Raw genomic sequence first — 20,660 nt, forward strand, 5'->3', positions numbered from 1 at the left:
GGGAGTGTTTCCTTAATTTCTCTTTCAGATTTTTCATCATTAGTGTATAGGAATGCTAGAGATTTCTGTGCATTAATTTTGTATCCTGCTGCTTTACCAAATTCATTGATTAGTTCTAGTGGTTTTCTGGTAGCATCTTTAGGATTCTTTATGTATAGTATCATGTCATCTGCAAACAGTGACAGCTTTACTTCTTCTTTTCTGCTTTGGATTCCTTTTATTTCTTTTTCTACTCTGATTGCTGTGGCTAAAATTTCCAAAACTATGTTGAGTAATAGTGCTGAGAGTGGACAACCTTGTCTTGTTCCTGATCTTAGAGGAAATGGTTTCAGTTTTTCCCCATTGAGAATGATGTTGGCTGTGGGTTTGTCATATATGGCCTTTATTATGTTGAGGTAAGTTCCCTCCATGCCTACTTTCTGGAGGGTTTTTATCATATATAGGTGTTGAATTTCGTCAAAAGCTTTTTCTGCATCTATCGAGATGATCATATGGTTTTTCTCCTTCAGTTTGTAATATGCTGTATCATGTTGATTGATTTGCGTATATTGAAGAATCCTTGCATTCCTGGGATAAACCCCACTTGCTCATGGTGTATGATCCTTTTAATGTGCTGTTGGAATCTGTTTGCTAGTATTTTGTTGAGGATTTTTGCATCTATGTTCATCAGTGATATTGACCTGTAGTTTTCTTTCTTTGTGACATCTTTGTCTGGTTTTGGTATCAGGGTGATGGTGGCCTCTTGGAATGAGTTTGGGAGTGTTCCTCCTGCTGCTGTATTTTGGAAGAGTCTGAGAAGGATAGGTGTTTGCTCTTCTCTAAATATTTTATAGAATTCGCCTGTGAATCTATCTGGTCCTGGGCTTTCGTTTGTTGGAAGATTTTTAATCACAGTTTCAATTTCAGTGCTTATGATTGGTCTGTTCATTTTTTCTATTTCTTCCTGTTTCAGTCTTGAAATGTTGTGCTTTTCTAAGAATTTGTCCATTTGTTCCAGGTTGTCCATTTTATTGGCATATAGTTGCTTGTAGTAATCTCTCATGATCCTTTGTATTTCTGCAGTGTCAGTTGTTACTTCCCCTTTTTCATTTCTAATTCTGTTGATTTTAGTGTTTTCCCTTTTTTTCTTGATGAGTGTGGCTAATGGTTTATCAATTTTGTTTATCTTCTCAAAGAACCAGCTTTTAGTTTTATTGATCTTTGCTATTGTTTCCTTTATTTCCTTTTCATTTGTTTCTGATCTGATCTTTATTATTTCTTTCCTTCTGCTAACTTTGGGTTTTTTGTTCTTCTTTCTCTAATTGCTTTATGTGTAAGGTTAGGTTGTTTATTTGAGATGTTTTTTGTTTCTTGAGGTAGGCTTGTATTGATATAAACGTCCCTCTTAGAACTGCTTTTGCTGCATCCCATAGGTTTTGCGTCATTGTGTTTTCATTGTCATTTGTTTCTAGGTATTTTTTGATTTCCTCTTTGATTTCTTCAGTGATCTCTTGGTTATTTAGTAGTGTATTGTTTAGCCTCCATGTGTTTGTAGTTTTTTGCAGACTTTTTCCGGTAATTAATATCTAGTCTCATAGCATTGTGGTTGGAAAAGATACTTTCTACTATTTCAATTTTCTTAAATTTACCAAGGCTTGATTTGTGATCCAAGATATGATCTATCCTGGAGAATGTTCCATGAACACTTGATAAGAAAGTGTATTCTGTTGTTTTTGGATGGAATGTCCTATAAGTATCAATTAAGTCCATCTTGTTTAATGTATCATTTAAAGCTTGTGTTTCCTTATTTATTTTCATTTTGGATGATCTTTCCATTGGTGAAAGTGGGGTGTTAAAGTTCCCTACTATGATTGTGTTACTGTCAGTTTCTCCTTTTATGGCTGTTAGCATTTGCCTTATGTATTGAGGTGCTCCTATGTTTATGTTGGGTGCATAAATATTTACAATTGTTATATCTTCTTCTTGGATTGATCCGTTGATCATTATGTAGTGTCCTTCTTTATCTCTTGTAATAGTTTTTATTTTAAAGTCTGTTTTGTCTGATATGAGAATTCCTACTCCAGCTTTTTTTGATTTCCATTTGCATGGAATATCTTTTTCTATCCCCTCACTTTCAGTCTGTATGTGTCCCTAGGTCTGAAATGTGTCTTTTGTAGACAGCATACATATGGGTCTTGTTTTTGTATCCATTCAGCCAGTCTGTGTCTTTTGTTTGGATCATTCAATCCATTTATATTTAAGGTAATTATCGATATGTATGTTCCTATTACCATTTTCTTAATTGTTTTGGGTTTGTTATTGTAGGTCTTTTCCTTCTCTTGTGTTTCCTGCCTAGAGAAGTTCCTTTAGCATTTGTTGTAAAGCTGGTTTTGTGGTGCTGAATTCTCTTAGCTTTTGCTTGTCTGTAAAGTTTTTAATTTCTCCATTGAACCTGAATCAGATCCTTGCTGGGTAGACTAATCTTGGTTGTAGATTTTTCCCTTTCATCACTTTAAATATGTCCTGCTAATCCCTTCTGGCTTGCAGTTTCTGCTAAAAGATCAGCTGTTAACCTTCTGGGGATTCCCTTGCATGTTATTTGTTGTTTTTCCCTTGCTGCTTTTAATATGTTTTATTTGTATTTATCTTTTGATAATTTGATTAATATGTGTCTTGGCGTGTTCTCCTTGGATTTCTCCTGTATGGGACTCTCTGTGCTTCCTGGACTTGATTTACTATTTCCTTTCCCATATTAGGGAAGTTTTCAACTATAATCTCTTCAAATATTTTCTCAGTCTCTTTCTCTTCTTCTTCTTGAGCCCCTATAATTGGAATGTTGGTGTGTTCAGTGTTGTCCTAGAGGTCTCTGAGACTCTCCTCAATTCTTTTCATTTTCTTTTCTTTATTCTGCTCTGCTATAGTTACTTCCACTCTTTTATCTTCTGGGTCACTTATCCATTTTTCTGCCTCAGTTATTCTGCTATTGATTCCTTGTAGAGAATTTTTAATTTCATTCATTATGTTTTTCATCGTTTGTTTGCTCTTTTCTTCTAGGTCCTTGTTAAACGTTTCTTGTATTTTCTCCATTCTATTTCCAAGATTTTGGATCATCTTTACTATCATTACTCTGAATTCTGTTTCAAGTAGACTGCCTATTTCCTCCTCATTTGTTAGGTCTGGTGGGTTTTTACCTTGCTCCTTCATCTGCTGTGTGTTTCTCTGTCTTCTCATTTTGCTTAACTTACTTTGTTTGGGGTCTCCTTTTCAAAGGCTACAGGTTCGTAGTTCCTGTTGTTTTTGGTGTCTGCCTGCAGTGGCTAAGGTTGGTTCAGTGGGTTCTGTTGCCTTCCTGATGGAGGGGACTGGTGCCTGTGTTCTGGTGGATGAGTCTGGATCATGTCTTTCTCATGGGCAGGACCACTTCCGGAGGTATGTTTTTGGTGTCTGTGACCTTATTATCATTTTAGGCAGCCTCTCTGCTAATGGGTGGGGCTGTGTTCCTGTCTTGCTAGTTGTTTGGCATAGGATGTCCAGCACTGTAGCTTGCTCATTGTTGAGTGTAGCTGGGTCTTAGCATTGAGGTGGAGATCTCTGGGAGAGCTTTCACCATTTGATATTACATGGAGCTAGGAGGTCTCTGGTGGACCAGTGTCCTAAACTCGGCTCTCCCACCTCAGAGGCACAGGCCTGACACCCGGCCAGAGCACCAAGACCCTGCCAGCCACACAGCGCAGAAGAAAAGAGAGAAAAAAAGAAAGAAAAATAAAATAAAGTTATTAAAAAGTAATAAATTAAAAAGAAACAAAGAAAGAAGAAAGCAACCAAACCAAAAAACAAATCCACCAATGATAACAAGTGCTAAAAACTATACAAAAAAGAGAACAAACAAACAAACAAAAAAACAGACAGACAGAACCCAAGACAAATGGTAAAAGCAAAGCTATACAGACAAAATCACACAAAGAAGCATACACATACACACTACAAAAAGAGAAAAAGGGGGCTTCCCTGGTGGCGCAGTGGTTGAGAGTCCGCCTGCCGATGCAGGGGAGGTGGGTTCGTGCCCCGGTCTGGGAGTATCCCACATGCTGCGGAGCGGCTGGGCCCGTGAGCCATGGCCGCTGGGCCTGTGTGTCCGGAGACTGTGCTCCGCAGCGGGAGAGGCCACAACAGTGAGAGGCCCACATACCACAAAAAAAAAAAAAAAAAAGAGAAAAAGGAAAAAAGATATCCCTTTTGGGAAGTCTGAGGTCTTCTGCCAGCGTTCAGTAGGTGTTCTGTAGGAGTTGTTCCACATGTAGATGTATTTGTGATGTATTTGTGGGGAGGAAAGTGATCTCCACATCTTACTCCTCTGCCATCTTGAAGGTCTCTTTTTCAAATTACAGGTGTAGGAGAAGGTTTTGTTGAGAGACAGGTGGAGAAGCAGGTTGGCATAGAGCAAGCCAGCTTGCTGCTGCTTGAAGTCCAGCCCTCGGTTGCCACGGCCGTCTGTCGGTCCTGTGAACCTGGAAGGGAGGACAAAAGAGGTGTCCCCGTGGCCGGGACAGGCTCTCAGTGTAGGCGATGGGAAGGACCCGAGTGAGGAGCTGAGGTGGCTATGGCCGCTCCCACTGCAGATGCCGCCAATTCCCCGGGGCCGGAGGTGTCAGAGAGGCCGTGTCCTCAGGATTGTGGCGCCCAGAGCACAGCGCTCACCTCAAGGTTTATTTCTTATGTAACAGTATGAGATGAGCGTTCCAGGTCACTGAGAGGCTCTCTTCCCTGCTGCCATGCAGATTCCTTCTGTTCGGTTTCTCCAACATCCCTTAAGATATTTCCCTCAGCTGTGGTCAAAGCTGGGTTGCCCAAGTGCCCAAGAAAAATAGTATAGGGAGGACACAACCAAGTCTTAAGGCCCCAGCCTAGAAGTGGCAAGAATAATTTCTTAGTCCTTCAGAGCGAACATGGACACGTGGCTGAACTGAACTGCAAGGGAGGCTGGGAAATGGGTTAGCCCCATGCCCAGGACAATGGGGAGGATGGATCTGGTGAACAGCTAGCAATCACCCTCTTCCAGGCTCTACTTAAAGATGTTTAAGTACTTCCTAAATGTTCTTTATGAAATGGAGAAAAGTGCTCAATTCTCCAAACTTCTAAAAGTTGTATTCTGTTGTTTTGGGAAGAAGTACATCTAAGCCCTGACTTCTGGTGATTTATTTTGCAATACTTAAAAAGGAATTACTGTTAAAAATGCTAACCACTGTGATAGCATCATAAGACAATCCCCTCCATCCTGTGAGCCCTCAGTCATGTAGTCAGAATTTAATTGGGATTCTCAAATGATCAAGGTTCTAAAAAAATTACAGTTCCAAAATATATCTCAATATGTTAGTACACACATTAAATAAAATGAAGATGGAAAATCATAAGGCCCTTGGAGGGGAACTAAGGACACAGAAATAGAAAATGCCAGGAGCTTCCAGAGTGTGTGTTAGGATGCTGGGTCCACGCAGGGTCTGCACACTGAGAAAGGCTTGCATCAAGCTGATACCTGGTTGTCTAATAGCACATTTATTTTAGTTGATTTTAGCCTAAATTTACATGATAACAATAAAGTAGTATAGTTTTTTCATATTAGTGCATATTGAAGTAAGAAACTTTTAAAGCTATTATTGTATGTAGATACATATTTTATGTATATATATTAAAACACTATTTTGTTATAGATATGTATAAATAAAGTCTACGTGTGTGTGTGTGTGTGTGTCTGTCTGTCTGTCTGTCTGTCTCATAGTGACCGTGGAGTAGCATAGTACTTTGTACCCAATAAAAGCTTTTTAACTATCCCTAGGAAGAGTAAATTCGGTTTACACCAAGTCAATTTCCCCTGTCCATATTCTGTTCTCCATATTCTATTTTGTTCATTTTGTTACTGACAATTTTAAATCCTAAGCATTTAATTTAGACTTTTTTTTGTATGTGTACAACAACCATTTAAACTGACTAAATGGCATGAGAATTCTTTTGTAATTTTATTAAATCTGACTTGTGTAAAGAGACCAGCGACTGAAGATGATTTGCACATTCTAATAGATTATACACTATAGCAGAATGTTGCTTTATATTGCTACTCCAGCAGCTGCAGTTTCAAGTATAGTTATTAATAGCTCCAATATCACCCAGTTTTTTTAAAAAAAATTTTATCAAAAGAAGTTCATGCTATTGACTCATTACTCCCATATTTATTATTATTGAAAATCACTAGATCTAATTCTATTGGTTTCCTTCCTGATTGAAAACATTTGAACCTAGAAAGCACAGTATTTCTTAAGACATTTGTAACTATTCATCATGGATATTAAAATTACAATCATGGTGCATTGTGTGAACAATGATTTAAATAAAAAAATTCTTTACACATATGGTAAGCGGGTGACCAATGCTATCCAGGTTTGGAGATGCTGAATGTTCATATAACTGGTATTTGAAATTTTGATGTGTATTGCATTTGTTAGTGAATATCAAGAATACATTTTTTTGCTCATATAGAGTAAGTTTAAAATGGGGTCTTTTGTAGAAGCACCCATCCTGTTTAGAATGATATAACAGATGCTGAATGTTCACATATCAAACAAAATGCCAGCCTTCTGTAGAAAAGAGGTGTCAAAAAGTTTCTTTGTACCTTTAACGCATGTGATTATGTAGTACAAAATGCAGAGTTTGTAAAATTTCTTGAATATACAGGCAAAAAAATGAATAATTCCAAACAACTCATAAGTTCTACATTCTATTGTCCCTTTATAACGCAGGCAGAAGATAGCAGTGCACTCCCAATAGAGCTGAATTTGCACAAGTTACACCTCTGAAAATGCCAGATGGTCTATGGTCTACTTTTGAGAGCTGTCACATATGTAAAGATTTGAAAAAAGAAAGACAGCTGAATGAGAGCAGTGGATCATTAAAAGGAGAGTGAGGGTCCCTAGGCATCACTTGTGTTTTAAGAAGCATTGTGTCGTTCCCATATTAGTGTGCTTTTTTTTTTAAGCCATACACAACTTTTACACAATAAGGAAAAGAAATCTGTTTAAAGCCAAGTAGTTATGGTTTAATCAGTCAGATGTTTCTGTTCTTTATTCAAGAATAAAATCACATTCCTGATTTGGTTTTAGTTGTACTTTTACTGTAAGATTTAATTCACATCTATGAAAAATTATCAGTGAAGTTAAATGTCTTTTAAGATAATTCATATATCTAGGGTTTATCCAGTTTTGATTTGACTCATATATTGCATGCATCTGACAAAATCATAATGTTAAGAAACTGGAGTGAAGAGATAATACTTGGTTACTTGACCCATAATACAAACTACACTAAAAATAATTAGGTGGCAGTGAAACAAAAATGAATGTACTATCATTTATCTGCCAACAGAAATAGATATCATTTTGAAGATTGAAATGTAGATAAATCATTAAGGATATGTTTGAATATCACTCCGGCCATACCCAGTAATTTGCAAAAAGTCAATTTTGATAGTAGGAAAAGGTCAGACCTGTCGGTTTTAGAATTTGGTGACAAGACCTGATGTCTTTTGCCACCTTTATTTTTACTTATGGAGAATGTTTATTACATAATAATTTTAAATTGACCTTGGATTATGGAATATGACAGGGCCTTTTTGATTGATAAGTCTCCCCAGCATTGGTCAGTAACATTTCAACTTAACCCAGCTCTCAGATTGCTTGAATTATTCTTTGCAGAGAAGAAGTGGCCCAAAACATTCCATTCATTTGGTGCGATTATTGGAAGGAGCTCTGAAAAGAACACCAAATTAGGTTTAACTGTCTTCTTTGGCATCCCGTTAAATACATATGCATAACTAGCTTTATGTTCAATAGCAGTCATTAGGATGTCATTCTAGTTGATACAAGAAGTTACAGGAGCAGCAAATTAATCTCTGGATCAAATGATTGCACACCCATAAGAAATAGATCTCCGGCACAAGCCTTGATTGTTGATTTCAGTTTTGAGAAGGGCATATATAGCTAGTAAACAGAGAAGTAGCCTTCTTTTTTTCTTTTCACCAGAAGTTAGGAGAAAAACAGAACATTTTGATAAATTTTATAGCTGTTACTTTGTGTTATTCCCAAATAATAAATGTTTAGAAAACTATTCTCCTTATCACTAAAAAACTGAATAACTCTAAGAGGAGTTCATATATTAGTTTTATAAATTGGGTATTATTGTTAATAGACTTGGTATGAAAGGATGCTTTCATTAAGCAGGAAAAAAACAAACTTTTTTTCTTAGAATATGCACATTCATGAGTAAAATATTCTGGAATGTTAAGATGTTTTTCCTTAAGAGACATAGGATATGTGAACAAGAATGGAAGTAAACAATGTGTGCTAAAGAGTCACTCAAATGCAAGCTGTCTTGTTTGTCAAAAATATATACCAAGTCTTAGGTAGTCCCCAGATGACAGGTAATTAGTCCATTTTAGACTTATCAGTGCCATGTATAACTGTTACAGTTTTGCATGCAATACTTTTTCTAAGTCAAAGACCTCTTACTATTCAGATTTAATTTACATTTCCTAACTATTCATAATCATAAACAGAAAAGACTAATACAGCAGCTTCAGATTTTAAAATTTCAGGAAATTATATAATAGTAAAATTTCACACCAAATGGTTTTTGTTGTTGCTGTTGTTTTGATGAAATGCTATGATTGGTAACTCTGCTTAGGAGCTACACAAGCAAGGTAAATGTTTATTTTAAGAACCTCATTACTTAACCAATGTAAACAGATAACATTTTGGGTTGAGATCAGGGCTCTTAGCTGCAAAAACCAGAATCCATTTTAGCTAATTTATAGAAAATAAATGTATTAGTAGCAATAGATTCTCCCAAGAGTTACACAGCCAAGGATCATGCCCATCCATTCAATGGGGCTTCCCTAATGAAAACCCCACTAATGCTGCACCCTAGGCCCACTGGTCTGCTAGGAAGTGGACAAGACACTTCACCCACTGCCAAGACCAACAAATGCCTTCTTTGCTGTCTGTGCGAGAGGCTCCACGACCCAGGTGTGGCTGCCATCTTGCATTGGTACTTCTGAACCTTCTGCACTTCTGCATACTTCTCCTTGGTAGAATGTAAGTCAATTATGTGCCCTCTAATTCAAGAGGAATGTAGGGAAGAGAAAGAGGATGTTATCAAAAGCTATGAGGGTATTCAGAACTGCTGGGCAGACAGATGATCACTAGTCACCCGCTTGTTTTGTGATTTGTTGTCCAAAGGATCAAAGTAGTTTGCCCTTTTTAGTGTTATGCTAATAAAATGTTCTTTTATAATTTTCTTTTAAGCTCTTCATATATAGACATTTAATACATCTGATATTTCTTTGTATGAGAGATACATGCATTTGCATGTGCATACATATACATTTTGGGGACTTTCTCTGCTGTTCCATTGGTTTATGTCTATGCCTGGGCCACCACCATACTGTCTTAGTTACTGTAGTTTTAAAATAAGACTTTATATCTGGTAAGTCAAGTCCCACATTTGTCTTTTTCTTCCTTAAAATTTCCTTAGTGATTCTGTACTCTTACTTATAAATTTTGGGATCAGCTCATCAAGTTCCACAAATAAGCCTTTTGGAAATTTTATGGGAATTACATTAAATAAATTGGGGAGAATTAACATATTATCAGAATTAACATATTTATACTCTCTCAATTTATTAGGGTTTTCTTTTATGTCTTTCAGTAATGATTTGTAATTTTTGCCACAAAATCTCTGCCGCCTTTTTTCTAGCTTAATTCCTAGATACTTATAGGGTTTTTTGTTTGTTGGCTTGTTTTTCTTTTTTTGTTTCTATGAAGAGTTCAATTTTTCTTGCATATTTGCTAGTTGCTTACTGTTGGCTTGTAGAATTTGGTTGATTTGAATATGGTTCATCGTGTATAAGTCTTGCTAAATTCTTAGTTTTTCAGAATGTATAGTCTCTTAGATTTCCCCTGGAATATTCAATTATGTACCCATCTCAGAAATTTTGTTTCTTCCTTTCCAGGACTCACCCCTGTTTTTTTTCTTTTTGGTGTTTATTGTTTTTGCCAGTGTAATGTTGCATAAGAGGGTGAAGGTGGGCATTCTTTTCTTGGTCCTGACCAAACAGGAGCACTTCTCCAGTGTTGACTTTTAATTTTGATAGATGCGTTTTGCCAGATTAAGGAAGTTCTTTTCTATTCCTATCTTTCCATAAATGGTTTATTTTAAAATCAAATTAAAGAATATGGAAAAGGTTTTCTTCTTCAGAATTTAAAGTGGAATTAAAAAGAAAAACAACTATCACGTTCTCTTATCCAGCTTTGATACCTGACCTCATTGTTCCTTGCCTCTTATCTCAAAAGGTAATTGAGCAGTTTATCATTTTCAGGGATATTGCTATAATACTGCTTGTCTATGGCACCTAAAAAAGGACCTGGGACTTAGAAAACAATCCACATTAGCTGTTGAATGAGTTTTGAATTAACGGTTTTCAGATTTGCAACTTAAATTTTTTTTTTTTTTTTTTTTTCTTTTTGCGGTATGCGGGCCTCTCACTGTTGTGGCCTCTCCCGTTGCGGAGCACAGGCTCCGGACACGCAGGCCCAGCGGCCATGGCTCACAGGCCCAGCCGCTCCGCGGCATATGGGATCCTCCCAGACCGGGGCACGAACCCGTATCCCCTGCATCGGCAGGCGGACTCTCAACCACTGAGCCACCAGGGAGGCCCGCAACTTAAATTTTTTTAAGAAAAAAAAATACCTTTTTTTCTCCTCTTTTTATATCCCTTGTGGAAAGCCACCCCGATGACCTCCTTTCCATTTTCCCTTTTAGTAATTATGCTTTCTCTATGTTCATGTTTATTCATGGTTTCCTTTTTTTTCCCCCCTCTTCACTTTTAGGATCATGGGTAAAATCCAAGAAAGTCTGTTACTGAGTCTATTTTGATTATTTTCAAATATTCATTTTTTTAACTGGATAAACTTTGCCTGTTTTTTTCACTTAGCCCAACCTCAGCGCTTGCCTCAGCTTCAAACTGCAGCACAGGAAAGTGAGGAGGAAATAAGCAAGATAAAGAACGGCCACCCAAGTCTGAGCAATGGAAATGGAATCCACCACGGGGCCAAACATGTATCTGCAGAGAATCGAAGACTTTCAGCACCTGTTTCTCAAAAAATGCATAGAAAAATTCAATCCAGCTTGTCTGTAAACAGTGACATCAGTAAGAAGAGTAAAGTAAATGCTGTCTTTTCTCAAAAGACAGGCTCTTCACCTGAAGGTAAGTGTGAAATATATGCATATTTTACTTGACCAGATGTAAAATCATATTCACGAAGAATTATTTGATCAAGCAAACATAAATGAAGAATCTTGCTTATCCTCCAAGCAGGAATTTTGGTAAAATGCAGCTTCCCCAAAGGAAAGCACAGGCCGGGAACGGAAGCGTTGGCAGCTGACATCCTGCTTTTAGATTGTCATCTAGAGTGAATAGTCATTACTTTAAATATGACTGCTATACTTCTTTTTTTAATACCACCTTTAAAAATACAAATACAACGTTTTGGTGGCATATGAATGTATGTATTTTTTTTCATCCCTGATTCAATATGTTATGCTGTGGTTCGGAGATACCCGCTTGTATTTTTGTCTTGCGAATCAGTTTTTAAATATGCAAAACTAAAGCAAAGATTTGGTAATTTTCATGCTTTTGCCAGGGAGTGGGCTAGGTGATCTCTGTTGCTTGATGCACCAGTATCTTCCAGCTACCAGTGCTGCCCTGGACAGCTCCCCTCCCCCAACCCTGCCTCATTCCAAGCTCACTGTGGTCTGGCCTTTAGCTCCTTCCCTAGGGGCACTAGGCTGTGTTCTCTGACCTCTCAGGAGTTAGTGACTACCTTGTTAATTAAATACTATGAAGCTGGAAAAAGCTTTTCTTTATTATGACACAAACCCATCTGGTGATGTTGGGTTTATAACCTACAGATTCCTTTTATAAAAATGGCGGTGGTGTTAGGTCAAAAAAAGAATAGCTTTCCCTCAAAGTTAAGGTCCCAGATTTCCCCCAGCATATGTGCATGTCCCTCTGCTCTACCACTTCCCTCCTTTCAGCAGTTCGTGGGCATCAAAAACTCAAATCTTTTTTTTTAAATATATATATGTATTTTTTCTGGTTCAGGTATTGTGTTTGTGTGTGTGTATATATATACATTCATATAGATAAAATATAAAATATTTTTCTTGTTCCCCTTACCTTTCTATTTTAATTATCATGAAATCTTAAAGAAGGGAAATTCGGAGGATGCTTCTGTGAAGTTGGCCATGCTTATTCATAGAGAGAGAAATTGAGTTGTAAATAGGAAATTGTATTGAGAGTTACCAGTAATGAGTGGGAAAAAGGATATTACATTTTGGCTACAGGTGTCTCAAACTCAACTGAGGTAAAGTGTTAGGCTGATCAAATGATATGATAATAAATGGTCTGCATAGTTCCAGGTCAGTGACACTACTTTCCAAACTAATTAGATTGAAGGCGACATGATTGACACTTTAAAATGAGTTTGACATGTAAGCTGCATGGTCATCTCTGAAGCATAGGTAGGCTGTTAACTAAACTGGCTCTCCAAGGAGTTGGGAAGGCAATGCAATTTTTGATAGAGAATCTTTGCTTCTAAGTGATTGGGTGAAATAATTGAATGCAATTGAAATCTTCTTGTTTTATACATTTGACTTTTCTTATTGTGCCCCTAACCTCTAATTTTCCATTTGATAGTTACTGATTTTAAATAATGGTAACATTTGCATATCCAACTTGAAATAGCTTATGGAATTTTTATAAAATTTGTTATTATTCACTTATTTTTAATACCATGTCTGAATTGATTTCTAATGGAAGAATGCAGCTTTGTAAGTAACATATGAAGGAAGAGGAAAACCAGTAGTTATATAAATGAAGTAATATAAATGAAATATAATTCTACTCTCCCTCTCTCTCTCTCTCCTCTTCCTTGCTTTTTCTCTACTATCCTCCTCTTCCCCACACATACTTAGGGCTGACTTCAAAGGTGTGGATAAGGGAAGTCCCTTCTAATCCTTCTCTTATTACAAAATCTGTTCCAGATTGGATCGGGGGTATGAGGAGTAGGAAATGCCAATGGAGTTGTCTAAGTATATTGTACAATGTCCTACCCACTTACTTCACTCTTACACTATACAATTTAGCCTGATGGTAGGTTCCTTTTATTGTGATTACTTGAATTTAGATGAAAATTCCATTGTCCTGCTACGTATTTTCTCAAAGATAGACATCTTCCTGCTTTTTGCTGCTATTTAAGGTTGTGCCTTCAAATTTTATTGTTTCTTCTGACTTTCAGTTTTGAAGGAAAGTTTAAACAAACAAAAAGCACAGAACTGGTAGATGGCAAATTAAAAGGACCTCCGCTCTGCCACCAACTAGTGGGGGCACTTGGGTCTGGGGCTGCTTTTTTCTAGAAAATGCCTTGGATTAGAAATCTAAAAGGTTAGGTTCGATTCCAGGATTCTGTGGTGCTTTCTTTATAGCAAAGCTGCTTCACTCTCGGAACAGGTGTTTTGCTGTATAGAATATGTGAATTCTGGGCAAGTAGAAATCTAATAACTGCTGATAGAACAGGGCAATGGCAGAAATTTTAAAAAAATATTTCTTTTTATTGAAATATAGTTGATTTACAATGTTGTGTTAGTTTCAGGTACACAGCAAAGAGATTCAGTTATATATATGTACACACATATTTTTTTACATTCTCTTCCATTATAGGTTATTACAAGATCTTGAGTATAGTTCTCTGTGCTATACAGTAGGTCCTTTGTGTTTATCTATTTAATATGTAGTAGTGTTTGTTTATATTTTAATTGCAAACTCCTAATTTATTCCCCCCCACTTTCCCCTGTGGTAACCATAAGTTTGTTCATTTGTATCATTTTTTTAGATTCCACATATAAGCGATATCATATAATATTTGTCATCTATACATATGATATTTGTCTTTGGCTTATTTCACTTAGATGAACCTAGAGATTATCATACTATGTTGATGCAAGTGGCATTATTTCATTCTTTTTTATGGCTGAGTAATATTCCATTGTGTATATATTCCACATCTTCTTTATCCATTCATCTGTCTATGGACACTTAGGTTGCTTCCATGTCTTGGCTATTGTAAATAGTTTCGATAAACAGAGATAGTATCTGGATTTCAGGAGGCCTATATGTCAGAACAGTAGGTCTTGAACAGGCTTGATTTGTGATACTATTAAAAATGGATAGAAATTATTTTTTAAAAAACAATGGGGGATTTAATTACTAGACTTTTCTCAGTTTTATGTTTTTCTTTTTGTTTCACATTTTTCTTAAGGCTTCATTGTCTATGCCTGTTCTTATAGCAAAGTGAGCAAATGCTAGCAAAACAATATTCGCTGAAAACCTTAAAAACAGTTAACCTTGCCCAGTTTGGCAATGTGTGTTTTTTTCTGGATAAATAGTGCTTGTGGTTATTTTTTTTATTGCACATAAACAATATCAATAACCAGAGGGACATTTTTCTGGTTCAGATGGTGGAATTAAATGTATAACTCTTTCACAGTCTTTCATTAAGGGCTACTTTGCTGACCAAGTTTGGAAAACACTATGATGTGGGTCCATTGCTTATACAGAGGTAAGGATGGACCCAGCCACACAATTGGGTCAGTGGGTTGGTGACATCTTTTCATATGTCTTTAACTGTGGGTTATTTAAGGCCTCAGTACAAATAGACATGTGTTTCATCAGATTCTCTTTTTAAGCTATGTTGATTCATAGAGTTAGTTATGTAGGTTCATTCTGTATACCATTCTGTATACCAGGTACTGTTCCACCTACTTCACTCACATGAACTCATTTAATCCTCCTAATAGCACTATAATTCTATGAACTGTATGTAATTATTTAATTATAAATGAGAGAACTGAGGCACAGAAAGGTTAAGTGAACCCACCAAAGTCAAATTAGTACATGATAGAAATGAGACTCAAACCCAGATCATTCTGGCTCTATAGTCTATGCTCGAAACCACTATGGTATTTTGCCTTAAAGTTCTCTGAGGAAAAGGTAATTTAGTGGCCATCCTAACATCACATGGGATGTTGATATCATTGCAGCTGTGGGTCAGGCAGGGATCTTCTGATTAGTAAACATTGGCCTCCTTTAAATTCTTCTAAAATTTTAAAAACAGGTTTCACACCTGTGTTCTGTGTCCATTTTCCTTCCCTACTAGACCATAAATTTCTGAAGAGGCTGGATTGGGTCTGAGTCCATTTTTAAAAAATTTACAGTGGTGTTCAGTACTATAGCTTCATAGAGTTTTGCACAAGTTAATAAATGATGCAATGTTTTATTCCAAACCACTTCCTTGAAACTAGCACTGGAAAGTTAAAATATGTACTCATATTCATTTAAAAAAATGTTCTTTAAAGAAGTTCCTTTTATGAAATAGAGGAAAAAAATACCCAGGTGGGAAAATATTGTACATTTTATTTAAAGATTATTAAATTAGTAGATTTCTACTTGTTTTATATAATTAAATATTTTCATACATACTTCAATCTCCTGATTGCATCACCCAGGTAGAAAGTTTTAAGACTAAATGTTTAAGATTCTTGACCTTTGAAATAATTGTAGTATAATTTAGTATCATAATATTCAAATTACCAAGGGTTTTCATTAGACTCTGAGATGATTTTTCTTATAGGAATAGTGAATCCTAACACATCTTAGGTGTGCCAGTTATAGCTATATGTTTTTGTAAAAATTAAGTTTCAACGAAGATATTTTTGGAAGAGATTTTTATACTTTTTAGGAATATTTGATAGTTAACATACTTCATCTTAAAATATAGATTTAGTACTTATAGAGAAATTGCATATCCCATCCCAGCAGCTCATTGAACATAAATGCTGAACAAAAGTGTCAGGAGCATTGCATACATGGCAATATCTAGGAACAGTCTCATTTTAAATCATAGAGGCAGCATAGCCTGGTTATTAGAGCACAGACTCTAGAACCAGTCTTCTTGGGTTCAAATATTGGCTTTACCAGTGGCCCATGTTGTATCCTCGGGTAGGTTACTTAATCTCTTTGTGCCTCAGGGTCTTATCTGTAAAATGGGGATGTAATTAGTTACCTGTATCATAGGATGGTTGTGAAGAGGAGTTGAGTTGATGTTGCATTCAGTTGAGTTAGCATATACTTCATCCGGGCCAGGCTCTGTTCTAAGTGTAGCTGCTGTTATCATCATCATCATGAAGGAACACACAGGGAAGGAAGGGTCAGGAATGTCAGCTTTCTGGACAGGGCAATGCCTGGATGGAGATCTGAAGGATAACACAAGTTTAGGGAGTTGAAAGAGGCATTCAAGGCTGAAGGGGGCTTGTGAAATAATGTATTTTGTTCAGAAAACCAGAAATAGTTTTTTGCTGAGGAGTCAAAGTAGGAAAGATGAGACTGGCAAGGACCAGTCCATAGGCAGCCTGGGATGCCCTGTTCTTCCGAAACTATGTAGCCAGATACTTACAACTTCTCTGAAGGACATCATTTTATATCATGAAACGTATTTCTTTTTTCTCCATGATGCAGAAATTCTATGTTGCAATTATGTAAACCCAGAATACTGCTATATGTTAAGCATCTGTACTTTGATTGCCTTTATAATCTTTTTGTATTTTAGTAATGAACTATTACCATAGATAAAATGATGAATTGGTTTTAGACTTGTTGAGCTGGGGATGCTAACAAGATCTTTAGGAAAGCTTTGGCCCTATAGGGATGGACTTAAGCCCAGTCCTCCCATTTTACTCATTCTGTCTGCTTCCCTTTCTTTAAACTAGTCTCTTGGCTTCTTACCTTTTCTCAGTCTTGTTTTTAGACTCCTGTTCCTCTTCTTTTCCATGTATTTTCCCTTGCATTCATAGTGTAGCCGTATTTCGCAACTACCATAGGGACAGGCATCCTGTCACCAGTAGGAGGAGTACAGCCATGACTGGGAGGCAGTCTGGGTGGGGCACACAGCCTTCAAAGGAGATATATAGCACAACTGAGCAGGACAGTTTGAAAAGCCCACTAGGTGATTCAGATAGATCCCTCCCCCTCCTTCCTTGACCTCACCATTTCCCCTTCTCTCCTCATCATCTGCAAACCCTGACTTAACTCCTTGCACTTGAAATTGTGCCTTCTCTGCATGCTTGAAGTTCCCTGCACACATGGTTAACGACACAGCTGAATGCCTTTGCTGCTTATCTTCCCTCACCCTGGAATGTTCTTATAACTTACTTTGCCTTCTTGACCTCTACACATTTTTTTTCAGAACTCAAGCATCATCTCCTGATGCCCCAGTTTTGGGCTAATTGCTCTTCTTTTGGGTCCCCATAGTATCCTCCAAATACAAAATGATACTGGAGTTTGTTTCTTTCACTCTCTGTCTTCCGCACTAAAATGTAATCTCATTGAAGGCAAAGATTCTCTTCTATTCATCTTTTAGCCTCGAGCACACAGCCTAGTGCCTGACTTACCATAAATGGTGAAACATAACATTTTTCAGGTAAGGAACATAAATTGGAGAACATAGATACTTATTCTTTAACATTTCACAGACATTATGGTTGAAACCTCAGGAATTGCTGAAAGCCTTAAGGGAGATAATAAGGGGAGATAAAAGGGAGAGCAGATATTTGAGCTAAAAGAAAGGCAAAAAAGAAACTCAGCTGAGGCAGGGCAGACTTGGAACTCAGAATTCCTGTCTTCCAGCCCCATCAAGTTTTCTCATTATTCCGTATGGTTTTTCAGTCAACTATATGTGCCCAAATCCTAAAACCATAAAAAAAAAAATTAGAAAGGTAAACTTGGAATTGAATGGTTCATTCTTAGTTTTAATAGTATTATAAAATCTTATTCACTTTTCCCCCATAAAAAAATTCTCTTGTAGAAGTACTAGTATTTTAGTGGAATGATAATAATAGGACTTCATGATGTGACCATAGTATTATAATCTGAGATTCCAGAAACAAATTTCCTTCAACTTTGGCAAGATATATTGCTGCATCCCTCAAAATACTTAATTTGCTTGGATGATGTTGTGTTTTGTTTTGTTCTGTTTTCTCAGGCACAGTGCCTTCCATTCCATGTCAGAATAATTGTGTGGGAGAAAGGTTTAGAATTCTGCTTTCCGATGCAATATTTGCCAGTCCATTGGAAAACAGGATTTTAATAAATTTCATTGCTCAGCCAGCAAGCTAACTGGAACAACAGTAATACAAAGAGAAGGGTGTTTGAATGTGTGTGTGGAGAGCAGGCATGATCAAAGTTGACTATGTCATTCTGCACATATAAATCATTGCTTCTTATTTACTTGAAATATTGAATCAGCTGTCCTTAAAAAATTAAAACAATTATCTATCAAAGTATTTATAAGTGCTAAGTGTTACTTTAGGACCAAAAGTAAGTATTTAAGTACACTTCCTTTTGAGTTTAGGAAAATAGGTTAACTTTGTAATTTATGATATAGTAAATTATTCTCATATCCATGCATTTGATGAAAAGCAAAGATTTTACAAGGTTCTGAAATATATATATATAAATTTGACATTTGAAACATAGAAACACCTCAAAATATGCCTCAAATCTTGGAGTGCTTCTTTTCTAATAAGAAACACCTCAAAATATGCCTCAAATCTTGGAGTGCTTCTTTTCTAATAACTGACAGCTTTGTGGGCCATGTTAAAGAAGAGATAGACACAGCTATCCACTGTATGTGGACTCCACCTTTGGTGTTTTGGTTTTGTAGGCACGCTTAGACCACTGCTCTAAGAATTTAAATTAGTTTAGCATTCACTCAGGAGATGGGTGGGGAGGAAATAAAACAATGGAGATACAGATAGATTGGCCAGGAAGCATTGGGGTGTGGGGTAGCTGAGTGAAGAGACTATTTAGAAACCCAGCTTCAGAATAATAGGCTAAGTGGAAAGAAGAATTGAATAAATCTAATGACCCTATTAATATATCCAGGTTTTAATTTTTTCTTTATCTGGTGATGGTAAGTTTAGGTGATGTTTTATTAGGTGAAACAGGAACAGGTAGGTGCAGCAGCTAGGCTTGTCCCGGATTACTCAGATTACAGTTTGTTTTCAACCCCAAGAGTTGTGCCAGGTGTGGGCAGTGAAGGTTTTCTTTAGGGTTTCAGGATTGAGTTTAAGGGTCCTGGCCCAGGACTAAAGCTGAATAGAACTGAAGCAGCAGTCAGATATGCATTCTAAGCAGGACTGCCATTCATCGTCTTGTTCAACTAGTTGGGAAAATGAATAGAAATTAGGAAATCATGAAGAATAGCTGAATATAGTTTGAGACTGACCATGAGCTGAGTTTTAGACCTGTTCAATTTCAAATAATGCTATAGAATCCAAGAACATTTGGAAATATACCACTGGAGCTTCAGAGAAGGAGAGGGTGGTGTCATGGAGGCCAGAGAAGAAATGTTTTAACTCGAGGAAGAGGCCTGCACCCAATATTGCACCAGTTATTGCTGACAGCCTCAGTGGGATGAGAACTGAAATAATTCTGTTGTATTTAACAAGGTGGATGTCATTAGGTGACCTAATTAAGAGCCATTTTTATGGAGAAGCCGGAATGATGGGGGTTGTGGATGAAACACACTGATGACAATAGCTCTAGAAAGGCCAGAGTCCACGGAGGGTTGTTTTAAGATGGGAAAGGTTTGTGTGTGTTTACATTTGGATGGAAAGGATCCAGGAGAGAGGGAAAGGTTGAAGATTTAAGAAGGTAATAATGATACCCTTATTGACATGCCAGCATGTCATTTCTTTAGAGTTTCGATCTAGAGTTCAGTATACTGAATTATGTAAATGCACATCCATTATCAAAGCATGAGACCTGAGTAACCAGAGAAGCATTTACTGAATTGTTAACCTAGGTAACTCCACTCTTTATGGGTTGTACGGTTGATTAATCTTAGAAGCCTTCTGAGTAACTTCTATGGAATACATTGGTAGGAAGAAATGATTAAAAAGCCTATCAAGTCCCCACTCGTACCTCATTCCAGGAACATTAATTGCATTTGAATGGAAGTCATTGACAGGGCAGACATTTATGATTCTGAGTTCCAAATTCCTGACTTCTGTTTGGGACCATAAGTTGATGGAAGTTGATAGCTTCTTATACTTTAGATTGCTAAGGCCCTTGATTGAATTTAATCATAGCTTTGACACACAGTATCTGAATAAGACAGGAAATAGAACATAAACAAGTAAACACACAGTTAAAGAGTTAGAAGAAAAGTGTAGGAAAGATGAGTAAGGAAACGAATCCAGTAGCTTAATTTTAAAATGTTTTGAAAGTAAATTTGTGTTTTAATGTGGTCTACTCTTCACTGAATTACTATCACCAACAAAGGCTTTAAAAGGTTAAGACAATCAAAATTCCAATTAATTTAACTGTGATAGTCCCTTAGAGAGTGATTCTGATTATATTTGGTTCATGGGCTTCTTTGAAAATCCATCAAGTTATGATTCTTTCCCTCAGGTTTCTAAGGTAGTAACAAAATCCCGTTAGAGCTTGTGTTATTCCTGAA

The 20,660-nt window shown here is 36.8% G+C and overlaps 1 protein-coding gene across 4 annotated transcripts in view; it reads left to right on the top strand.

The window, feature by feature from the left end:
• Window positions 1-20,660, top strand: part of MDFIC (MyoD family inhibitor domain containing) — a 103,870-nt gene that overhangs the window by 53,993 nt on the left and 29,217 nt on the right. For all 4 annotated transcript variants that reach the window (XM_081244985.1, XM_081244987.1, XM_081244986.1 and 1 more), the window contains one exon: window positions 11,018-11,290. In XM_081244985.1, the coding sequence (XP_081101111.1) occupies window positions 11,018-11,290 (273 nt within the window). The remainder of the gene's footprint in view (window positions 1-11,017; window positions 11,291-20,660) is intronic.

The sequence above is a fragment of the Mesoplodon bidens genome (assembly GCF_964165515.1).
Source record: "Mesoplodon bidens genome assembly, chromosome: 9".
Taxonomy (NCBI): domain Eukaryota; kingdom Metazoa; phylum Chordata; class Mammalia; order Artiodactyla; family Ziphiidae; genus Mesoplodon; species Mesoplodon bidens.